The following is a 20088-nucleotide window of genomic DNA, read 5'->3' on the forward strand; positions in this document are numbered from 1 at the left end:
GAACTCCTCCAAGACTGTTGGAAAAAAATTTCAGGTGACTACCTCATGAAGCTCATCCAGACAATTCCAAGAGTGTGTAAAGCAGTAATCAAAGCAAAGGGTAGCTATTTTGAAGAATCTAAATATAACAAATATAAAATATAAAACATGTTTTGAGTTATTTCACACTTTTTGTTTACTACATAATTCGATACGTATTCATTCACGGTTTTAATACCTTCAGTGAGAATCTACAATGTAAAGACTCACACATTTACTATTATGTCTATGTTATAGCACATAGAGTGAAGCGTCTGTCTCAAAATATTAACTAAACGTTTCTAACTTTTGTTGAAAATGTGATTTATGTAATGCTGACCAGGTTATTTCAAGTATGCGGCTTGTTTTGTGACACTGTTGACCTAATGTGATTAAATTATAAATATGTCGGGTTAAACAGCTGAGAGCACCTTGAGCACAGCATAGAAAAAGTTGTGCATTGAAGATGATTCTGAACCATGAAGTGTTCATCAGAACAAGCACTTCTAATTGTACTTTGGTCCTCATTGTCTTTGAAAAGCTAGAGCTGACAAAACAAACCCAGTAAACACATTTTTATCTGTAGGTTTGGTATAGTAATCTGTCTTAATTACATTTTTATTTTTATGTTTTATTTATTCATTATATGGGGGGAAGTCCTGTCAGCCTTGTGCTCAGAGGACTGCAGTCACCCATCTGTCCTGTTCTAATAAACACCTTCTTTAGATCTGTTCAGTTTTATTCATATGGCACTACTTAACAGTCAACAAATCTTGTCTTAAGTCACTTTATACTGTAAAGTGTTCATTTAGGACAAAGTATACTGCAAATCTACACAATTGTCCGTTTTGCCATTTAGTGAACTTCCGTAAAAAAACAAAACAAAAAAACCCAGAAAATGTTCAGGCATGAATTTACCAGGACATTTGAAGAGCAAATGAAGAGCAAAGCAGAAAGTTACAGAAAGTTCATGCCTGGTGTCCTGACGCAACCCCGAAGGGCTGGAGTAATCAGCAGGGGGCAGCATGACGCCAGTGTTGGATCCTCAAGACACGAAAAAGAAAACCGGAAACTACGCATTTTTCGCGCGAAATCTCGTTGCTGTCCTGTATTGTATTTTCAGTAGATTAAATCAGAGAATCGGGCAGATCGGCTTCGCGGTGGGGAGAAGGTTACTTTGTTTTTTGTTGTTGTGATTTTGTCCTCTGTGTGAGCTGAAAGAGACGAAACAGGATGAAATATTTCACTCGAATGAAAATCAGACGAGTATATGAGTGGAGTGGAAGGGCACGAAGCTTCAACAGGAGGCTAAAAACCCACGACTATGAGTGAGTAATTATTTTTCCACCTTAAAAAATGGCTTTTTATGCTCCGTCTTTTCAGTGTGATGGTTAAAAATGTTTCTGTTGGAATAATTAAGGGAGATAAGAGTCCTGCGGATGAATTAAGTAGAATGACAAACTATCAAGCAACAACTATGTGATAATCATTTAAGGCAGTGGTGGGCCGCGTGATTGTGCTCTTTTGTTGTCCCTAGCCCTCGATCCCTGGGGCTGGGGGCAACAATTGTCTGTTTATTTTAAAGAAGGGAAAGTCTAGCGCTCCTTGATCTTATTCTTCACTTTATGTTGTCGGCCTTTGCCTTTGATGTGGTTACAAAAATGTCAAAGTTACCAAAGTCGACACTCATACAAAGTTAACATATAATTTACTGCCATAGTTTGTTTTATTGACTTGTTGCTAGCAGTTTGTCCACAGCATTGAACTCTCCCAGGTACAAAGATGGTAACTGTGTTGTGGACATCACAGCTCTAATCTGGGCTCATGGGTGGAGTCAGTTTTAATGCAGTCTACCATGTTACTGTTTGCCTGGAGGGGGGCACAGTTTTAGTGATGGGTTGATGACGCCTCGTGGAATGTGTGCCACATTGGCTTTACGGTACTGTGTGTTTTTTACTGTTTGTGGACTTTAAATCCACACCGGTGTTGTGACCAGATGGAAGTACTCTACCCTTCTTTCCATAGAAATCTAGAAGAACTGTTAAAGTGTATTTTCAGAAGTTTGTTAGTTATGTTTTGGTGCTTTGAAATGACCCTCCAAAAGTTGATTCTGTTCATCTGGACGTAGCGTTTTGTTGGAGAAACGTTTCGTCACTCATCCAAGTGACTTCTTCCGTCTCAGCTGACTGCAGGTTTCCCCAATCTTATAAACAGTACATTTGCATAATGACTGAAACCAGCCCATTGAAGGAACAATGGATTGGGAGGTCAGTTCCTTAATCATAATTATGCAAATTCTCATTACCATTGATCAACAACCACTGACCAAAACCCACTGGTCAAAGACCACTGATCAATGGCCATGAGTACCATTCACAGAGAGTTGGGGAATGGCTGCGATCACAGCATTGTAAGATGGTGAAAGATGTAACCTTAGGCCCCCTCCTCGATTCAGAGATGGTCTTTCCCTTTTCACGTAAATGGCCTCCTTGACTCCCTGCTCACACCAGTGTTCCTCCCTGTCCAGGATGTGTACATCCTCATCATTGAAAGAGTGTCCACTAGCCTGTAGGTGTAAATAGACTGCAGAGTCCTGGCCTGACGAGGTAGCTCTTCTGTGTTGTGCCATCCACTTCGCCAGAGGTTGTTTGGTTTCCCTGATGTATAAATCCTGGCAATCCTCCTGGCACTTAACAGCGTACACTATGTTACTCTGTTTGTGTCGGGGACCCGATCCTTGGGGTGGACCAATTTTTGGCGCAATCTTTATAAGATTGGGGAAACCTGCAGTCAGCTGAGACGGAAGAAGTCACTTGGATGAGTGACGAAACGTTTCTCCAACAAAACGCTACGTCCAGATGAACAGAATCAACTTTTGGAGATTTACTTTCCTGGATGACTGAGAATGCATCAAGACGTTTGAAATGACCCGTTTTCAAATTTTAACCCTAAACCAGAAATCAAATATCTGCTAGATGACAAAGGCGTTTTGACACCATTGATCAATCTGGCTGTATTTTGAGATTCCAGTTCTTGCTCCCATAATCGGTAGTTTTTGATTGTTTCTTTTCTCCCGTTTGTTTCAGCTCATTTGCGATCAGTGTGGAGGGTCTCTCAAAAATCATCATCAACACAGGCCAACACATCCTCATAGAGGGGTATGATGAAGACAACCCATATGTGGCCAAAGTTACCAGGCTGTATGGTGATGGTGAGTCGTATTCACACAAGCTTGGAGCTGGCTCAGCTAACCAAGGACCTGACGTGTACTTTTCTCAACTGATGACAAATAACTTAGGCTCTGATTTGGGACTTAACTCAAGACAGATTTGGTTCTGACCCTCAAGCTGACATGGACGTGTCTCAAGTTTGACAAACAGCTTTTTAAAATTAATTAATTGTTTTTATGAATTGACATCGACTTTGGCAACTTGAGTCCTGAGCTGGACTTGCCTTAAACGATGATACATTATTTTAGACTTGAATAACCCAAGGAGCAATCAGGGCTCGCAAAATCACTAGCCCGACGTCCCGGAGCTAGTGATATCTCCGGTCGGACGACCAAAATCTATCTCAGCCCCGCCCGTCGGGCTATATGATAGCGGGGCTGAGATATTTGTACATTTCTTCAGTTAATTTGTATGAGTGAAACCTATTTTCCTCGGTTTACTTTGCTGCTGTCACATGGCTGTGTATTTGTTGAATACTTTATTGATAATGATTAGGTAAGGAAAATATGTTTCTGCTATTTTGTAAAATTGTTATTAATAAAAAGCTCTGTAAATTGTTTAAGTACTGTTTTATAGTTTTATGTGTTTTTAAATGTCTTTGTGCCTGAATGTGATCTTGCTGATTATGTAGCCCGCCCGTCGGGCTACATGATAACCCGACGGGCGGGGCTGAGATAGATTTTGGTCGTCCGACCGGAGATATCGCTAGCTCCGGGACGTCGGGCTAGCAATTTTGCGAGCCCTGAGCAATCAAGTCCAACACAATCAATCATTGAATGTCTCTTGGCTATCTTAAGTCTGAGATCATATTAGTGGACACTTGAAATGGTCTTGTTTCAAATAGTAATGGATTTAGAATAATTTAGAACGCGACTTGACTTTCTTGGACTTCAGTTGGACTAAAACAACTCGAGACTAATCTCAAATGGCCTAACTTGATATTTACTCTGTTCCACTTTGAGACACTGACTTTCTTTGTCTTGTGCCTGTCTCTTCCAGAGAATGGGCAACAGATGAAGGCAGTAGTTCAGTGGTTCATGCGTGTGTCTGAATTGCCTGTCAACAAACTGAAATTGCTTGGCAGAGAGCCTCATCCGCAGGAGATCTTCTACTATGAATGTCGTAATTGTGATAATGAGGTCAACGTCGAGTCCATCCTCAGGCCTGTGAAGGTGAGCTTCATTTAAATCACAAATGCTTTAAAGTCAAATGCGAAAATGTTTAATTTCCTTCCTTTATCTCCAAGGTGAAGCACCTCGACAGCAATGACCCGTTCCCTGACTCCTCTGACAAAGATACCCTGTACGTGAAGTTGTCCTGGGACTCCAAGGTCTTCGGGGTGGTGAACTCGACCGTGATGGAGTCTCCCGCTGAGCCAGCACCTGCTTCTTCACCTCCTTCCTGTCTTAAACCCTCCCTCCCGATATCACCTTCTTGCTCCCAGTCTGCAGCCACCCCCAGAGGACCCTCTCGGCGTGTCCTACCCACACCGGACCACGCCATAATGCAGAAGGCGTCATTAGGGGAAGTTGGCTGCAGCAGTGTAGGTACACCTGCCAATGTCGAGGCTGAGTCACTTCACTCGGCCACTAAACTGTCAGCGTCAAAATGCCTCAGTGCCAAGAGGAGGAATGCCACGGCCAGGACGCCTGGTGTCCGAAAGAGACTGGAGCTTAGCAGTGAGTGTTCGCACAAGGATTTTAAAATGCAACCACTTTGTCGTACCAGAGAACAACAGGGCTTTTTATATATCTCTAATACCAAAAGTCGTGAAGTTTGATTAAAACCAGAATGCAAGAATTTGCAAGTCTGCATAAATCCATTTGTTATTCACAATCGAGCATAGAATACCTGAGAAAATGTACGATTTTAAGAACAAAAAAAGTCAAATTAAGAAGAAAGGTTATTTCTGGATGGCACCAGCACCTGGACCATATTTGTCACTGTGTAGCATACCACCTTCTTCTTCTTTTCTTCTTTTCTTTTTCCAGAAAGGAATTTTCTCGCTTCTTATCTTATATAGGATTCTAGCTCCTCAGCAGAACTGGATCATTGTCATATTTATAGTTTCATGATCCAGTAAATGTTTTCAATTGGCCAATGGCCTGGACCAGGCCAGTTCAGCCCCTGGACCCTTCTACAAAACCAATATGTGTTTGACAGGAGCAAGTTTCTCTAAACCCCGTAGATGCCTTTCAGCATTTTCGGTGCCTTTCCAGGTGCGCAAGTCAGTTCCATAAACACTAATGTACCTCCATATTATCAGAGATTTAGACTCACTGATGGCCCCTCTTCCTTTTTGTCCCAACGATGCAGCATTCTTGTCTCCCAAATTTCTAGTTTCAATTTATTTGACCAAGCAACAGTTTTCAACTTTGTCTCAGTCCATTTTAAATCACCTACGACCCAAAGAAGACGAAGTGTTTCTGGATCATGTTCACGAAGAAGCTTTCTAGAAGCTTCCTAGCCCACGCAATGATTTCCATGACAGATCTGAGTCCTGTGAAGTTTGAAAGCCCACAGATTACAGGAATCCAAGACTGATTTTCGGCCGTGTCCTTGATGATAAGATATTCAAAGTCTTGGCTTTTATGTTGAGAAACGTTTTTCTGAATTTCTTCCACAATTTGTAGACGTATTTGCAGATTTAGTGACAATGCCCATCTTTACGTCTCTGAGCTTTTTAATCCAATCCTGCTGCAGTCGATGTTCATTTTAGATGTATTTAAAAGCACTTTTTTAGCCCTTTGATTTGTTCAATTGTGAATAAAATATGGGTTAGAGATTTGCAATTCATTGCATTTTCTTATTTATTGACATTGTAAACAGAATCCCAAGTTTTGGGGCCAATACCTTACAATATGAAGCGCCTTGAAGCGGCTGTTGTGATTTGGCACTATATAAATAAAACTGCATTAAGTGAATAAAACTCTGTTGTCCATCTTTGTCCTGTCAGGTCCAGACAAGTCAGTGACAGGTGAAGAAGTCCTGAGTCAGCTGCTAAATGAAGAGTTGGAATCAAAGGTGACACTGACTCGCAGGCTTCCTCCCTCTGCCGCTCATCCTCTGCCCGTCACCCACAGCCTCACACCCCTGAGGAAGGCCCACAGACCCACCGGTGCTCGGTGTGGTGTCCCCTCATCTGTCTTCCTCAACAAACTCTCTGATTCGGATAGCCCTCTGTCACCAGCCAAGGATGACTCCACAAGGTCAGCGCCGTCTCGCACACAACACACTGAAAGCCAGTCATTTAATTATGTAAATTCAACCGTCACACAGTTTACAATATGCAGTAGAAACTCTAAGTTAGGTTTAGGGATTTTCAAGTTAAGATTGAAAAATTAAGAGATTTTCATTGACACTCACAGCTTCCTACTTTCAGCTTAAGGTCCGTTTAGATTTTGCTTGTTTTAAACTTTTCAAACGCAAAGATAAACCGGCTGAAACAAGAAAGCTTCTATATTTAGTTTTTTTAAATGACTTAAACTCGATGTAAACATACACACTTGTAGTGGAAGGGGTTGTTGTAGCTCAGGAGGTGGAGCCTGATTTTTATACAGGTCAAAACAGGTACAACAGTTCAAAGGAATGTGAGCATAATTAGGTTATTGGTTTAAAACCTGAGATAACTGGTATAAAACCAAGCACACTGGTGCCACTTTCAGTCCTTGGGAGGTGATGAAATGGTGACTGGTTCAACAAAGATCTTGGTTAGGACACAGAGGATAAGCGATGCCACTCCAAGGAGAGTATACAGTGGTGTGAAAAAGCGTTTGCCCCCTTACTGATAGGGATGGGTACCGGTGTCCGGTGCCATCATGGCACCGGTTCTGACATAAACGGTAGTAACCAGACCGAAAAGCAGCGCACATTTCGGTGCTTTATTTCGGTGCTTTTTTTTCCTGAGCTGTGATACACTTCTAGCCAATCATTTTATGTTTCCGAGGATAGTAGGCGGGGCCAGGTACGTACGTTCTGTTAGAGCAGAGCTACAGATTAAAAATGTCCAAGGCGAAGCGGTCAAAAGTCTGGCTGTACTTCACAGCAAAATATGCAAACTCAGCAGCCTGCAACAAGTGCTTTAAGCTGATACTGTGATACTGTCAAAGGAGGTAACACCTCAAATCCGATGAAACACCTGGCGACGCATAGCGTTTTTTTTAAAAGCCGAGAAATGCGCCGTATTTGATGGCAGCAGCAGCCGTTCTTCTCTGCGTGAGTAGCTTAATGTTGTTTGTGTGTAATTTACGTTGAGTAGGCTAACCACGTTATTACATTAATGCATGTAAGGTGAACTAGCAAACATCATCATAGCTACATGCGGCTGTCTTCTTGTTTGATGGCAGATGCTCCCTTCACCCTGGCCAAAAAGGCTAAAATGACCAAAGAAAAAGAGGGAAACAGTTAAACATGAGAGGTTTTTGGACAAAGTTTGTGTTTTTTCCATTGTTTAAGCACTGCTTCCAGCTAAGAGTGATACCATATATGCCCCATAGCTGCAGAAAAGGCTAACATTGTTATCTTTTTACAAAAAACCAGCTGAATATGAGAGGTTTTTGGACCAATTTTGTGTTCTCCATTCTTTAAGCACCGGTTCGAGCACCGTTTGAGCACCGGCACCGTTTCAAAAGTACCGATTTGGCACCGGTATCAGATAAAACCTAAACGATACCCATCCCTACTTACTGATATCCTCTTTTTTATGTTTGTCACACTTTAGTATTTGTTGTTGTTTGATGCTCTGAAACATTTGACAAAGACAACAAACATGCACTTACTAAATAAAGGTGTTTATTATTAAAAGGGGGGGATCCAAACCTACATAGCCCTGTGTGGGGAAAAGTGACCCCCTCCCCTTCTTATGGTGACTCTACCATAAGAAAGAGACTAGGCAAGAAATGGCCGGCATGGCAAGAATATCCTAAACGTTGGTGCGAAATATTGTGTGGATGAAGAGACAAAAGTTGAACTTTTTGGAAGGTGTGTTTCACATTACATCTCATGATAGTAACAGCATTTCAGAAAAGGAAGATCATACTAACAGCTGGATGTGATGGTGGTAGTGTGATGGTCTGGGGCAGGTCAGGACCTGGAAGACTTGCTGTGGTAAATGAACCATGAATGCTGCTGTCTGCCAAAACACCCTGAAGGACAAAGTCCAGCCATCTGTTTGTGACCTCAAGCTGAAGCACACCTCAGGTCTGCAGCAGGACAATGATCCAAAGTCCACCTTTGAATGGCATGACCTTAAAAGGGTGTTTCATGCTGGAAAACCCTCCAATGTGGCTGAATTATAACAATTTTGCAAAGATGAGTGGGTCAGAATCCTCCACAGTGCTTCACTACCAGTTATCACAAATGCTTAATTGCAGTTGTTGCTGCTAAGGGGGGCCCAACCAGTTATTAGCCATGTAGGTTTGGATAGCTATATTAAAGTGATTAGCCTTTCAGTGTCTAGAGAGATTTTCAAATGTTGTAACAAGTCCTGTGTGTTTTCAAACAGAGCTACAACTGTGTCACAAAAGAAAGAGCTGAAAACCATTAAAGAGCCAGTCCTCAGTGTTCTGTGAGTACACTCATCCATACATTTACCCTTCATAATCTTTCACTCTGCACACAGACAGCACCGCGTGATGCTAACGTGACCTGTTTATCCTTGTTGTTTCAACATGTTTGGTTTGCTACAGTTTGTATCCAGTTCTACTTTCCTCTGAGAAGTATCAACCAGGTTCACCTGACTAACATTCATATTCACATACAAGTCACACACACTGTGCATTTGATATATGCGTTGAATTTAAGATGTGGTTTTCCTTGTGTAGACTAAACCAAAAACTACAGGCTGTTCCTCTTATACCCGTCCATGTGTTGTGTGTGTAGAGCGGAGGTGGAGAATGAAAAGTCTCCAATGGTCACTGAAACACCGAGGAGCTCTAAGAGGAAGTCGGCCATGGTGGTGTCATCACGCATCAAGAAACAGCTGTGAGTGCAAAAGTGGATCCATGGGATCTCTCTTATTTTTACATACAGTGGTGTGAAAGAGTGCATGCATGTGCCTGTTTGTATGTGCAGTTATGCAAAACGACCCTGCAGGCAGTCTTGAAACTTGGATCGTGGCTCAAGAGTTGGCAGTTCGTCTTGTAATCGGAAGGTTGCCGGTTCGAGCCCCGGCTCGGACAGTCTCGGTCGTTGTGTCCTTGGGCAAGACACTTCACCTACCGCCTACTGGTGGTGGCCAGAGGGGCCGATGGCGCGATATGGCAGCCTCGCTTCTGTCAGTCTGCCCCAGGGCAGCTGTGGCTACAACTGTAGCTGCCTCCACCAGTGTATGAATGTGAGAGTGAATGAATAGTGGCATTGTAAAGTGCTTTGAGGGTCTCGAAAAGCGCTATATAAATGCAATCCATTATTATTATTATTATTATTATTATTATTATTATTATTATTATTATTGTCCTCTGCCAGAGGCCTAAGAGCTTGAGATCCTGTGCAGTACCTTTGCTATTCCTAGGATCACGCTCTTCTGGACAAAGATCTTGGATGTCATTCCTGGAATCTGCTGGAGCCACTTGGCTGGTTTGGGGGAAGCTTCACTGTCCCAAGTGCACCACTTACCACGGGGACCATAGTTGCTTTCTTCCATATCTTCTTTAGCTCCCCTGTTAGCTCTAGGTATTTCTCCAGCTTCTCCTGTTCCTTCTTTCTGATGTTGCTTGGCACAGTTGGATCTATCACCACAGCCTTCTTCCTCTACTTATTCAGCACTAGTATGATCGGTTGGTTAGCCATCACCAGTTTGTCCATCTGTGTCTACAAGACCCACAGGATCTTAGCTCGGTCATTCTCAGCCACCCTAGGGGCATATATTCCAGGCCACACTCGGCACGGCACAGATGTTTCTGTACGCTATGCCGGCGACTTGTTATGGCGTTCCATGTATGCCTTGCCTGCTAGCATCTTGCACCCTGCTGTTATGTGCTGGATTGTCTCTGGGGCATCTTTACACAGCCTGCACCTGGGGTCTTGCCTGGTGTGATAGACCCCAGCCTCTATGGATCTTGTGCTCAGAGCTTGTTCTTGTGCTGCCATGATTAGTGCCTCTGTGCTGTCTTTCAGTCCAGCTTTGTCCAGCCACTGGTAGGATTTCTGGATGTCAGCCACCTCCTCTATTTGCCAGTGGTACATACCGTGCAGGGTCCTGTTCTTTCTCAAGTTTCTGCTGCCTGAGGTATTCATAATGCACACATCATCTTCTTGATGATCACGGATGTTTGTTTCATCCTGGTTGTTGGTTCTGACACCCACTAGTACTCACCCTCGTTCCTTTCACTTAGCACACATTCTCAGGATGCTGGAGTTTGGGTGAAACCCTCCATGGATGACAAGGAGCTTTCTTGTCTTGTTGTCAGTGGCTTCTGTCTCCTTCTTTTGCCAGCTTATTATCTCAGCAGGATATCTTGTGACTGGCAGGGCATAGATGTTAATTGCCCGGATCTTGTTCTTGGTTGCAGCTTTCCTAGCGGCCCTTTCGTGCTTCCCATTTGCCTGTGGTATTCCAAGGTACTTTTAGCTGTCTGCAATGTTGCCTTCTGGTAGTTCTGACTGCCTTCCCTATCCTTGTTACCATGTGACTACACTCCAGTGTTGTTGGTGTAGTATCCACTGGTGTGGATCGGTTAACTGATGTGTCATTCACTCTTGGCATACAGCTCGGTGTCATCCATGTGGCGGAGGTGCTGACGATTGCTCCATTTCGTAGTCGGTATCCTTAGCTAGTCTTGATTCGGCTGAGGCGGTTCAGGTCTTTGCGAAACGGCAGCAATGACAGAGCATCTCACTGGTAAATCCCACACTTAATGGCAACTTGTGCAACTGGCTTATAGTTTGCCATTGACTTTCTGATGGCGAATTTGTTTGTGTCCGTGTGTGTGCAGCGTGATGGTTAGCACTGTTTCTCCTCACATGCAAGGCCTTGAATAGTCAGGCCCCATCTTATCTTAATGACCTTAAAGTACCATATCAGCCCATTAGAGCACTTCTCTCTTGGACTTCAGGCTTACTTGGGGTTCCTAGGATATTTAAAGGTAGAAGAGCATTAGGCTGTATAAATAAGGATGATCTGATATCGTCGTGTGGGTGTTGTTCCTGGAACAACATTGCAAGTGACCAATCACATTGTTGTGGCGTTATTCTTCGGCGCGCCAAGCCATTCGTGCATTTATGAAATTCCAATGTTCCAAGGACAATATCAATTCTGCTTAGCGTTTATTAAAGGGTCAGGGTCAGGATCCGTTGATCGGCGGACAGAGGCGGTTTCTCGCAGTACAGTTTTTTGTTTTACGGCGGTTTTTCCCGAAGTCGCAAAAGTATGACGTCACAACGTTCTGATTGGTCACTTGCTATGTTGATCTGGGAACAACACCAACACGACGATATCAGATCATGCGTATAAATAAACCTGAATTGAATGGAAAGTTGAACGTTCTGAGTTTGACTCAACCAACTAGTCGAGGCCTTTCTGTGTGGAGTTTGCATGTTCTCTCCAGGTACACCGGCTTCCTCTGAAGTTAATTACATCTAAATTATGCATAAGTGTGAATGTGAAAGTGAAGGATTGTCTTTGTGCATCAGGCTGCCGACCTGTGCAGGGTGTACCCCACCTCTTGTCCAGTGATTGCTACATCATAAAGTCACGCATGAATATGTGGAGCAAAATTAAGTATAATTAGTGAGCGTTGTTTGAAACCACACAGTGTGCATAATTTATTTATAAGGGCCAGTAAGCTTCCAGGCCTTAAAGCATTTCAAGCAATAAGAAATACCTGGATTAAAGGTGTGAGGGCACCATTACTGCTGCTTGAAGCTTGAATTAACACGATTTGTTTCAAATGATCATTTTATCGTTCACACCCTTTCTGTTGTTTTATTTTTTTAACTTGTGTCAGTCTTATGTAGTCTGTGTTTTGGCTTCGTAGCACCACCAGAATCAAACATTAACAAAGTGAAAAAGGACTCGTAAATCTTAAGGGTGTCTGTTATGTGTTCCATCAGGAATCTTCTGGAAAACGATCAGGACCTAAACTCATCCGGAGAGGAAGAGGATGAGTTTGTTCCATCTAAGAATGACTTGCTGAGCAGCAGCGAAGAGGAGGGTCAAGATGAGGATGGGCCGAATATTGATGATCAAGTGTCAGCGAAGAAGTTCCGATATGTTGCAACGGGTTCTGGCAATTCGCGTTCAAAAAGGAAATCTTACTCCTCAGCGAGAACACAACGAAGAACTCCCGCAAAGAAGGTGATGAAGACCAGACGCACACTGATATTCAGACATGAGATCACCACTTTCTCACCGTCTCTCTCCTATTTCTACAGATCTCGCCGGGAACGCCCAAAACCCCCCGTCACGCCACGCCCAGCATCCCCATCAGGTCCCTGCAGACCCAACAGCCGGCTAACATCCTGGAGGAAGCCAGAGCCAGGTGAGCTCACGGTAGACACAAGTGAAAGGACTCAGAAAACTAAACTTTCTTTGTTGCGGTGCAGACACATCGGATGGTGAGCATGACGCTTCATGCGTATCCATGTTGTATGATAAAGATACAGCCGTGGACCTTTTTTCTTTTCTTCTTTTCTTTGAACCGCAACCACAGTGCAGCAACAATGCATGCACCCGTCAGGTGGACTTTGAGTGTCCTTGAAAGTCAAACAGGAACAACTGTGTTATTGTGTCTGCAGCTGACCTTTTAGTCGCATATGTGTGAAAGAGGGCTGTAGTAAAGCACGTTGCAGTCACGAAGTAGAAGATGGAGAGTTGGTGCAGTAAACGTTTCCTTGCGGATCGACTGAAATTGAAACTGTTGTATTATAATGAGTTCTTCCTCTTTTATCAGGCTGCATGTGTCATCGGTGCCAGAGTCTCTGCCCTGCAGGGAGCAGGAGTTTCAGGACATCTACAGCTTTGTGGAAAGCAAGATCATTGACAACACAGGAGGGTGAGAGAAAGCTTTTAGCAGTCTTACTGGAGTCGCATCTGCACACTTCAGGGTCTACGTGTCTCGAGGCTGTTGTTTTTTTTTTTTGTTTGTTTGTTTTGTCTTTTTTTGAAAAACTGTGGGATTTTGTTTTATTACAGGTGCATGTACATCTCTGGTGTGCCAGGAACTGGAAAGACAGCGACAGTTCATGAGGTGATTCGCTGTCTGCAGCACGCAGCTGACATGGACGAAATCCCTTCATTCCACTTCATCGAGATCAATGGGATGAAAATGACAGACCCACACCAGGCCTACGTCCAAATCCTACAGGTGGGAATGAAGCTTTTTCACAGCCGCTGCAGGTTTTAGTCAAGTAATAATCATTTTGCTTTATCACTTCACCAACTTACTCTTCAGAGCTTGTGTGTGTGTGTGTGTGTGTGTGTGTGTGTGTGTGTGTGTGTGTGTGTGTGTGCGTGTGCGTGCAGTGCTATCTATCCCTATGTGCTTTTATCCAACATTCACAGACTTGTGATTAATGCATGGGGGCAGCTCGGGGTTCATTGTGCTGGCCAATGACACATGGGCTATCTGCTGACCTGCCGTAGTAACGTCTCATTTATTTATCTCATCCCTGCAGAAACTGACTGGTCAGAAAGCCACACCTGACCACGCAGCAGTTCTGCTGGAAAAGAGATTCAGCAACCTAGCGCCCAGGAAGGAGACTATTGTGATGCTCGTGGATGAAGTAAGAACAATTTTTTTTTTTTTTTTTTTTTTCTTTTAAAGAGGAAATTTTTTCCGCTTATCCTTATCATAGTCATGGGGGCCCGGAGCTTATCCCAGCTACAATAGAGCAAAAGGCAGGGGACACCCTCAGTATATCAACAGTGTGCCACAGTGCTAACACAGAGATAGATAACTATGTGCACGTACATTGACAAATATGGGCAATTTAGAGTCACCAATTAACCCAACCCTAGTAACCGCATGTCTGTGGACTGTGGAGGAAGCCGGAGTACCCGGAGAGAACCCACAGAGACACATGAGGAACATGCAAACTCCACACAGAAAGTCGACTCAGGACCTTCTCCCTGTGAGGTGCTAACAGTGCTAACCACCATGCCACCATGCGGCGTGAGAACAAGTTCAGCATTCTTAAATTATATTCTGTGAGCAAAGCCCCTGACTTCACATTCCCTTGTTCACCATTTATCACAAGGTAACTGGTATTCTGCCTAATAGTCCAAGAAATGTAGGTTGCTCTCAGGAGCTATGAATTTCATACTGTGATACGATGCCATCTGCACATCAAGTACAGTCGTGAAGTTTCCTTGATATTAAATATTCCACAATCAGCTGTTTGTGGTGTTATGACAACTCAGGCACAAAGTGGAAAGCCACATAAAATCACTAAGTAGGGTCAGCGAAGGCTGAGTTGCGTGGTGTCCAGAGGTCAGCAACGCTCTGTAGAGTCAGTCGCTATAGACCTCTAAACTCAGATTAGCTCGAGAACTGTGTGTAGACAGCTTTCCATTGAAACCCATGCAGCTGCATACAATCGTTAAATCATGAAGCACACTGCAAAGCAATGAACGCAGAGGTGTAAAGCATGTCAGCACTGGACTGTAGAGCAGAGAAGACGTGTTTCCTGGAGGAACAAATCATGCATGTTTGTAGTTCCAGAGAAAGGAACTCTTAATGCTTCAGCAGAACGAGACATTTTGATCGATTTCATGCTCCCAACTACGTTGGAACAGTTTGGGGGTGGCTCCTTCCTGCACACCACTGCACAAAGCAAGATCTATAAAGACCTGCATGAGCAGGTTTGGTGCGGTAGAACTGGACTGGCCTACACAGAGTCTCCACTCAGCTATATAGAACATCTTTGGGATAAAACAGACCCGAGTCTATAAACCGGACTTTGTCGTCCAACCACAATGTCTGACCCATATTTGGAAATATAGTCTATTTAGTTTTAACAAGTTCATGTCTGGTTGGGATATGTTCATCACAGAGGCCGATATTACTCTAATTAGTAATATAAATCATACTGGATAACAGTTTGTTCTGTCTCTGTGTTAGCCCTGTGTTAGGTTGGTGACCTATCCAGGGTGTTCCCCGCCTCTCACCCTATGATAGCTGGGATAGGCTTCAGCCCCCTCCCACCCGTAACCCTTTCCCCTGTAAGGATGAGCGGGAAGAGGATGGATGGATAATTTTTGCTAAACATGTTGCAGAACCCCAGGTTTCTCAGGAAATGGTGCCTGCTCACACCATGTATAGAGCCTGTGTGCTTGTCTGTCACTTTTAACTAAGAATTGTGATAGCAGAATAACCATCCTGTACTATATTTTTTGTTTCGGCCCGCTTTAGTTAGACCTGCTGTGGACGAGGAAGCAGAACGTGATGTACAACCTGTTCGATTGGCCCACACGGCGTCATGCTCGCCTGGTGGTGCTGACCATCGCCAACACAATGGATCTGCCCGAGAGAATCATGATCAACAGAGTGGCCAGTAGACTGGTGAGACTGATTAAACACTGCTATTCTTTACATTCCCTGACAGCAATACTATGAATGATGGTTTAAAGGTCACTGCTGTGTGGTAAAAAGATTTGAGCATGAAGCCAAAGCCGCAATTTACCGGCTGATTTATGTTCCTGCCCTCACATGGACACAAGCTGAAGCTGTGACAAAGTAGTAGCAACAGAAATGCACTTGTGTAATTCTCATTCAAGACTGTGTTAAACAATTTGACATCACTTTACTTCCTGTCTTTTCGAGATCATTTCTTCTCCTACTTATTTTGCTTTTCAGCCCTTTGAATATCTGAATATTAATACAACAACTAAATATCTCATTCAGATGACTTGTAAGAAAAAAACATAAACTAAAAGCCACTGATCATTTGCATTGCTGCTTCCAGGGTTTGACCAGGATGTCATTCCAGCCGTACAGCTTCAAGCAGTTGCAGGAGATCATCATGTCCAGGCTGAACAAGTTGAAGGCCTTTGAGGAGGACGCTCTGCAGTTGGTGTCCAGGAAGGTTGGCAACCAGATTGTCTTTAATGCAGTCTCACCCGCTCTGTTGTGTACTCACCTGCCCACCGTCAAGTCACGTCCGTGTCCCTCATATCTGGCAGGTGGCCGCTCTGTCCGGTGATGCTCGCCGATGTTTGGACATCTGTCGGCGGGCAACGGAGATCTGTGAGCACTCAGCTGCTGACCCTTCCTCCACAGGATTGGTGGGAATGAGTCACGTGATGGAAGCACTGAATGAGATGTTTTCCTCTGCCTACATCACTGCCATCAGGTGAGACCAAACCTTTGGTCACTTTAGTAATGCACGCTGTAGAGATGTGCATTGGCAGCTGTGAGGAGAAGTGACTGATGTGGTTTGTTTTTTTTCAGGTGTGCGTCAACACAGGAGCAGCTCTTCCTCAGAGCTGCTATTGCAGAGTTTAGGCGGCTGGGATTGGAAGAGGCGACTTTCCAACAGGTGAGAAATATAAAACAACTAAAGTTACTAAAACAAAACCAACAAGCCTCTATAGACTGTATATGAAACGAATCCATAAGTTGATTTACTTTTTTAAAGGCTTCAATAAATACACATTTAAAGAATAAAACACAGACCTTAAATCTAACATGAATACAGATATTCATTCATAATCTAGAAATCATGTTTGGCTGGATGTTCTGTGAGGAATTAGATGAGCTCAGAAACACAGGCCTACATCTTTATTTAGATTACAGTCTGTACTGTCTATCTCTGTGCAGTCTATCACAGTACATCACACATGTACAAAACTCATCTGTTATGATGATAAATCACTGGGCTTTCAGCTTACCCAGCTCCAGTCGTCGTTAACTGGAGGTGAATGAGAGAGATCTCTGCAGTGTCCTAAAGAATGAAATGCGTGTCGATTTCAGTGACAATGGCAGTGATGCTTGCATAATATCCAGAGGATGTTGCATTGGAATAACTTCCTTCATCATCCAGGAACTTCCTGAATATTCTCTAAATAAGCCTTGGTACTGCCTCATTTTAGAGTCTGACAATGGGTCCAATGATTTCATCCCAAATCCTAGTGGCCCTCAGGGCTGTTGCCTATCCTGTAGCGGTCTGTGCATCCCTCCATGCCTGTGTTTTACCAGACCATCACTGGTCCACCTCAGCATGACCCATCAGTCATGCTGAACGATGTAACAGGCAGCATAATTTTCTGTACAGATTCTCCAGTCTTTTTATGTTTGTCACATGTGTTTAGAATGAGCCTGCTGTATTCTGTAAAAAGCATCAATGTACCTGCCAGTTCTGGTTCTCTATGGCAAAGGCCAGTCTTGCTCCATGGCAGTGAGCATAGGGACCACTAGAGGGTGTCATGCAACCAGTAGTACGCTGGTCAGAAAAGATGAGGGAAAAATTTCAGTTTCCGCTTCCTGCAAAACCATCCCTGTGTTGGGGTTTCTCATTGTTACCCTTCTAGTGCACTTGTTAATTTAATTTAAACCTGCTGAAATGAATTAATCCTCTCAGCTACTTAACTAACCTGATATCCTCTTAATTAGGGTTATATTAGCACAGAAATCGTTAAAAGTAGGACCTTTTTTAAAATGGGGATTTAAAACTTGTAATAGGCAGCTTTAGCTCTCTTTGCCTGTTTGCCAATTCCATGAATGTTTCAACTTATAAACCTTTTTTCCCTCAAACAAAATGTGTGATGATTGACAGATAACACAACAAACATCAATAGTTAACTCGGTTACTACAATAATTGCAGCCCAAATTTTCTACAGTTATAAGCTTAAAAGGCTACACATAAAGATAACAATTGTAGCTGATTGTGTCATTTTAACACAGTCCACTTTCACATTGCACTGTGGAATTGGAGTGCTGTGTCTCAACTTGAAATGCAACATCAGGTCCCCTTGTGTTTTGTATGCCAGGTGTTCGTGCAGCACCAAGCTCTCTGTCGGATTGAAGGTCTTCGGCCCATCGGTGTCTCGGAGGGTCTGGCTGTTTGTCAGCGTCTGGGAGCCTGCAGGCTGCTGCTGCTGGAACCGAGTCACCTGGGAGTCCTGCAGCACATCCGACTCAACGTCAGCCAGGATGACATCTTTTATGCCTTGAAAGCTGACTGAAGGGGGGAGTCTTTCACACAAACTGAACAATGACAGAAAAGTGAACCCTCGTCCACGGATTTTAGTTATGAGCTTAAATCTTTGTCCCCAATTTTACTGGAAGATTTTCTTCTGTCTCTGGATTTTATTTTTTATGTTTGTCTTAAATGTACAATAAAATTCTACTAATCCCTCAGTTGCTTTCTTGGAGTAATATTAAAACCTCTTTGATTATAGTTTCTTTAGAGTTTTAGCTGCACTTTAGGGATCAGGAACACTCAAGCTGTAAAGAAACTTAAAGACGCTTCTCTGCTAGCAGAGTTTGATGAGAGTTTAATATGGAAAACGCATCACCATCATGACTGTGGACCATGTTGCCGATTCACTGAAGCACAACTCTTTTCTCTATGAACCAAGGAATACTTTTTTTGGTAATCATTATGTAGCATATCCACATTTTGTACATTACACAAGTTGTTCATTAACACAAACCCATGTTTGTTTAATGGCAATAATCTGCAGCTACAAACAAATGAATTTAAGTGTTGTGCTTCTGCTGTAGGTTTTGTGACCTACATGTTTATTTTTTGTTTTTGACCTATGTGGTATATGTGATTTAAGATATTATGTGGTTTTCGAGAAGAAATAAATCTCATTTGACGAAGGATATTTGGCATGCAGACCGCAATAGTCAGGGATCAAGTCATCAACCTTCCAGTTAGTAGATGAACTGCTCTACCCTGAACCAGCAGTATGTACAGACACCATAAAGTGTTTGTACATACTGCCTGATTTCTTCCTGTTAAAGGGGACTTTTTCCTTCCCATTGCAGACAGGGGGTCATATGATTGTTGTGTTTTTTTCTGTGTTATTGTAGGGTCTTTACCTTACAAGATAAAGAGCTTTGAGGCAACTGTTGTTGTGATTTGATGTTATATTAATAAATTTTAATTTAATTAATGGTTGTTTGAGGAAGCTTATGAGCAGTTTGAGGAAAAAGTGGTACAGGAAGAGGCAGGAAACTAAAAATGTTTATTTATTTTTGTTCATTTAGGTATGGATAGTGTAAATTTGAAAAAAGACAAATGGTTTGCCCCCAAAAGTTTCTGTTCATCTGGACGAAACGCTTCATCACTCACCGAAGTGACGTCTTCAGTCTTAGCTTAATGCAGGTTTCCCCAACATAACAAATAGTACATTTGCATAATGACTGAAACTAGCACTGCTGGCCACTCGCAGTGTTTGTGCTCTTGGAATACAAGGGTCAGTAATACAGGCATAATCATAGGTGTACCGTGGCTTAAAAGTTCCTTTTTTCTAAATTAAAGAAATATTTTATGCACTTTCTTCTTAGATCTAACAAATGCACCTCTCGCTTTATTCTCATATTTTGTCCTGATCCAACTGTGAGTATTCCTCAGATTCTTGGTCCGCCAAATTACATTTTGGAGATCATCTCATTATTTTGGCTATTATTTTTGATTTCTCTTTAGAGCAACCCTTTTCCATATTCATATGGCCAAATCTATGATGTCTGGGGCCTGGATCTCTTCCATGCCTGCTTCATGCCCTGGAGGACGGGGCTATGGTTCCCACACCCTCTAGCAGATCGTTACATGGAGAACACACACAGGTGTGCACACTATATTTTTTTTGGCTCCAACCTCAAAGCACATTGTGTGCTGCAGAATGACATTCAATATTTAGTATTTACTGTTACTTATAATTATCTAAGTTAT

General features: G+C 43.0%; 1 protein-coding gene across 2 annotated transcripts; it reads left to right on the top strand.

Moving 5' to 3' along the window:
• Window positions 1–1251: 1251 nt before the first annotated feature.
• On the top strand, window positions 1252–18370 carry orc1 (origin recognition complex, subunit 1). Of its 2 annotated transcripts, none has more exons than XM_085376219.1 (17): window positions 1252–1346; window positions 3105–3229; window positions 4248–4420; window positions 4495–4927; window positions 6205–6457; window positions 8752–8814; window positions 9129–9230; window positions 12300–12543; window positions 12621–12727; window positions 13139–13240; window positions 13381–13552; window positions 13863–13970; window positions 15599–15748; window positions 16152–16271; window positions 16369–16538; window positions 16637–16724; window positions 18176–18370. In XM_085376219.1, the coding sequence occupies exons 1-17, from the start codon at window positions 1252–1254 to the stop codon at window positions 18368–18370; spliced, it is 2700 nt and encodes an 899-aa protein (XP_085232345.1). The 2 variants fall into 2 exon arrangements, with proteins under 2 accessions (XP_085232345.1, XP_085232346.1); XM_085376220.1 differs by having other exon boundaries at window positions 6205–6430.
• The last annotated feature ends 1718 nt before the right edge of the window (window positions 18371–20088 follow it).

The sequence above is a fragment of the Diplotaxodon limnothrissa genome, linkage group LG17, assembly GCF_057381915.1.
Source record: "Diplotaxodon limnothrissa isolate DT_005_m linkage group LG17, D_limnothrissa_male_GT1.1, whole genome shotgun sequence".
Classification (NCBI taxonomy): Eukaryota; Metazoa; Chordata; class Actinopteri; order Cichliformes; family Cichlidae; genus Diplotaxodon; species Diplotaxodon limnothrissa.